Source organism: Poecilia latipinna, unplaced genomic scaffold, assembly GCF_001443285.1.
Source record: "Poecilia latipinna isolate Pla-1442-1.1 unplaced genomic scaffold, P_latipinna-1.0 Scaffold1114, whole genome shotgun sequence".
Lineage (NCBI taxonomy): Eukaryota > Metazoa > Chordata > Actinopteri > Cyprinodontiformes > Poeciliidae > Poecilia > Poecilia latipinna.
The window spans coordinates 84,124-87,570 of record NW_015113730.1 but is presented as its reverse complement, the minus strand read 5'-3'; the positions used below and the strand labels follow the sequence as shown (position 1 = coordinate 87,570).

At 35.2% G+C, this 3,447-nt stretch overlaps 1 protein-coding gene across 1 annotated transcript in view; it reads right to left on the bottom strand.

Annotated features, from left to right (window-relative positions):
* Nucleotides 1-3,447, bottom strand: part of cdh22 (cadherin 22) — a 104,152-nt gene that overhangs the window by 45,475 nt on the left and 55,230 nt on the right. The window contains exons 4-5 of the mRNA XM_015052492.1: nt 2,553-2,720; nt 334-515 (exon numbers count right to left, since the gene is read on the bottom strand). Coding sequence (XP_014907978.1) covers nt 334-515; nt 2,553-2,720 — 350 coding nt within the window. The remainder of the gene's footprint in view (nt 1-333; nt 516-2,552; nt 2,721-3,447) is intronic.

Below are 3,447 nucleotides of genomic sequence, written 5' to 3'. Positions count from 1 at the left end.
TAGCCAAAATTTTCTTTATTGCACTTATGGGCAAAACACATTGTGAAAAAAGGTGCAAAAAAAAAAAAAAAAAAAAAAAAAAAAAAAAAAAAAAAAATCATCCTATATGGTATTGTTAGCAGAAACTACAATAGACAAAAATATCACTAGAATGTGAATAAAATCATGTTCCTATGTAATATAGTCTCTAAATAAGACATTTTACAACTAATAGGAATTTTCTCAATAATTTTACTAACACATGAAAAATACCTACATCATGTTCCTTTCATTTAAAATAAAACCAGCAGTAAACAGAAACACTGCAGCAGAACTGCCTTAATTCAGATGTACCTTTTTGATGGAGACAACAGCTTCCTGTGTTTCAACATCTGTAGTGACCTTGAAGAGATCTCCTTCGTCAATGATCAGATAGCTCATATCTGTGTTCTCCCCCATGTCTGCATCAGTAGCAATGACGCGTCCAACCGGTGTCCCCACAGCTGCCCCTTCTGACACCGAAAACTGGTACATCTCTGGTAGATGGAGGAGGTGGCCGGAGGGAGAAAGTATAGACATTTCAAACAAGGCTCGTATTGATGGTGTTATATAAAACACCACAAAGAAGAGTGAAGGTGCAAATGTTACGCAGAAATGAAGAGGAAAGCACCAATATTAGAAGAGTTTGATAGCCATAGGCAGGCTATTAGAGTAGTTGGTGGAGGGAGTAAATAGCTTTAATAAATAACAAAAATGACTGAGAAAAGAAAGAAAATAGGATCATACCAATGACATGTTAAGACATACAAATTATAGTTAATACCATCCATCTTAAAGCTTTATTTAGCTTAGGCATTTTTTTTTTTACCAGTCCTATATATTTTCCATTTGGTATTATAAAATAATTGCTTCAGAATGTGCTTTTATATATTACCAGGCTAAACCCAATAATGCTGCTAAAATGTCAGGAGTGTGCAATAAAAATGTATAATTTCTTCCACTGAACATTATGAACGAGATAAACAGCAGGAAGATGAAATATGATTGTTACAGGAACAGAAAACATGTGAGCTCTTACACACATCGTATGTCATCCTTTTGTGTAACTGATATATAGAACTGTATTCCAGATTCTGCTTCCCAACATCCAGCAGTGGAGGCACTATACGTCTGCAGGGCTATCACTCTGACTGAGTAAATATGATTTACTGAGATGAAAAAGTGATTCATACACAAATATGAAAAGGTGTGTGAATGCATATCACTCACTGTCAAATAGACTGCTTGCACACTGGCTTAATCAAATGTAATACTGTTTATACTGTTAAAGTGCTAGTTTATCTAAAAGAAAATTGACTGCAAAATAAATTAAATAATATCCAGAAAGAAAAGTACAATGTTTTGGTAAATGCATTTTTGTTTCTTTAAGGATGAGACACATACAGTATTAGAAAACTGCATTACTTCTGCAAATGTACACATCTATAAAAACATGATGTCTATTCCTATACACATCGTATCAGACAATTATGTGTATGAAATAGTATTTGTATTATGAATAGTATAAAAACATGATTTACCAATAAACTCTTTGATTCTTCATGAAAAATATGGAATGACAACATTTTGAGAGCACATTCAGATAATGCCACTTAATTTCTATCAGTATTGTAGGTGATCACAATGTACAGTAGTTTTTAAGTATGAAGTAGACAGAAAATGATAAGTGGTTTTCAACTGTGTTTAAAAATAAAGCCTCAATCCAGTACTTACTTCAGTCTATTAGTAGGACAATTATTAGTTGTGCTCTCTTCATACAAGTAAGCCCTAAATTATTCACTGTTGATTTTTGGAAAAGGTATGAATGATAAATGTAAATACTTTAGTACATTGTTTGATTATCTTTTCTCTTTCTTGTCCTACAAGGGAAAAAAAATCCATGTCTCTGCCAGAATTATGAATAATTTTGGACTTAACTGTGTGTGAGAAAGAAGAAAAATTAAAATTAAAACTACAAATAAAAAAAGAGTAGGAGTACTAAGGGTGCCAAAAGCCATGTAGTAGACATAGCAAACATGTGAAAGAACACAGTCTGGTCAGATGAGACTGAAATTAAACTTTTGGCCAACATGAGGAAATCTATGTGTTGAGAAAAACTAACATTGCTCTTCATCCTGAACACTCACAACCAAATACCAATCAGATTTGGGAGTGGTTTCACAAAATAGGAAATAGTTCAAGGGGTATTTTGCAAGGTCTTGTACATGACATGTTTTTAAAAAATATAGATAAATAAGCTTGGTGCCGATCAGTTCTCCACCATTGATATAACACCTTTTCGTGGGACTGAAATGGCCCATACATTTAATTTAAGCGATTTTCCCCGGCCCCTCATGAAACTACCTATTGGTGTCAATGGCCTGCAGGTTTGCACATTATTTGTCTTTTTATTATGCTCTCATTTCTCTTTCCAGAGAAAAGTCAGTCAGCTATTTCCAACTGCTTTCTTTTCTCCTCCTACACGACCATCTCTTTTAAAGTCTAAAGTAAGCGAATGTGCGGGAAACACTCACTCTGTGGAAAGCGTGGTGGGTTGTCATTAACGTCTGTGATCACTATGGTCACCGTGGTGGAGCCGGAGAGACCACCCATTTGTCCTGCCATGTCTGTTGCCTTGACGACCAACTCATAACGATCCTGTGTCTCGCGGTCCAAATCTGCCACTGCTGTCATGATTATTCCTAATGATTGAGAGAGATTGAAAGCAAAAGCCAGAGGGATAAGTTGAATAGTTAGTCAGTGAGGCCAGGAAAGGATACATTAGTTGTTAGCTTAAGCAGTAACATTTTTTAGTGTTTTTTTTTTTTTTTTTTTTTTTTTTTCGGGGGGGGGGGGGTGGGGGGGGGGGGTTGGGGGTTGTCAGTCTGAGTATCCATTTCTACTCAGTTGTGTATTAAAAGATGTAAATATCAGGCCCAAAACACTAACACTTCAAACTAAGAAGCTTCTAAGGGCATGAAATGAAGTTTCCAAGAAATTAAGGTTTGTGTATCTGTAGAATCAAATTTGATTTGTAATTGAGGTTTGTATGCTTGTCGAAAAGCATGTGTCTGTCTCTAACAAAAATGTATTTGTGATTCAGTTTTATAGTGTTTGTAAGCCTCTGATAGCAGATACAAAGTTACTGTATGTCAGAAGACAAAGTGCTTAAAGTAATGGGTTTCCAAAAATCCTTAATATTTTAAGTATATATGTAGATGTACTAATCATAATATAAATCTCAAGAGGGAATTTATAGTATGTAGTATAGCTTCTCAAGTGTAGACCTTTAGAGTTGCTTGGGTGTTTTAGCAGAGTTATATGCTGGGTCACCTTCTCAGGGGCACCACCAGGAATCTTGGGCCCAATGACCAAAAAAATAAATTGGGGCCCCTCTGCTGTAACAATTCTTGAGTCTATTTGACCCAT